General features: G+C 65.2%; 1 protein-coding gene across 1 annotated transcript in view; it reads right to left on the bottom strand.

Annotated features, from left to right (window-relative positions):
- HAPLN4 (hyaluronan and proteoglycan link protein 4) overlaps positions 1-601 on the bottom strand; it is a gene marked incomplete at its 5' end in the record, with an annotated part of 2,218 nt that overhangs the window by 741 nt on the left and 876 nt on the right. The window contains one exon of the mRNA XM_017727506.1: positions 7-269. Within this exon, the coding sequence (XP_017582995.1) occupies positions 7-269 (263 nt within the window). The remainder of the gene's footprint in view (positions 1-6; positions 270-601) is intronic.

Here is a 601-nt window from a genome sequence, read left to right as displayed (position 1 = left end):
CAGCGCCCGCTGTGTTCTTCTGTAGCTGCAATTCCGGCCGCCCACGGGCGTGTCCTTGCGGCCGCACTCCTCGCGTGGCCGGGAGATGGGATACTGCACCGAGCTGTCCTCCAGCCAGCCGGCGTTGCACCAGTCCATCCCCTCCAGCCAGGCCTGGTGTAACTGGTCGTGGGACGCCAGGATCCCGTCCTGCTCCAGGCACGCCTGCTGCGCCTCGTGGAAATTCAGCGTGTAGCGCCCCAGGCGCGGGTGGTACGGGAAAATCACTCCTGGGGAAAGTGGAGAAGGTGCGGTGGGGTTGTTTTTGGTTTTTGGGGGGTTGTTGTGGTGCTGGATGAAACAGCGGGGTCAGTGTCAGGCTCGGGAGGCCGCGGGAAAATGGGGATTGGGAGGGTTGGGAGAGACGCCTGGAAAATCGCTCGCGTTGTCCCCCACTGCAAGGAGGTTTGGGAGATCCCGGGTTTGGGATTGCAGGGACCCCCGGACTCCAGGGGGGGTCTCCTCTGGGATTTGGGGTCATCGGTGGTGCCCGCGCAGGCTCCAGCCGAGCCCTGGCACTCCCTAACTGCGGCTCCCCCGCTCCCCCACACGCGGTTTTCCC

The sequence above is a fragment of the Corvus brachyrhynchos genome, unplaced genomic scaffold (genome assembly GCF_000691975.1).
Source record: "Corvus brachyrhynchos isolate BGI_N302 unplaced genomic scaffold, ASM69197v1 scaffold212, whole genome shotgun sequence".
NCBI lineage: Eukaryota > Metazoa > Chordata > Aves > Passeriformes > Corvidae > Corvus > Corvus brachyrhynchos.
The sequence above is the reverse complement of the archived record's forward strand: the minus strand, read 5'-3'. Positions and strand labels throughout refer to the sequence as shown.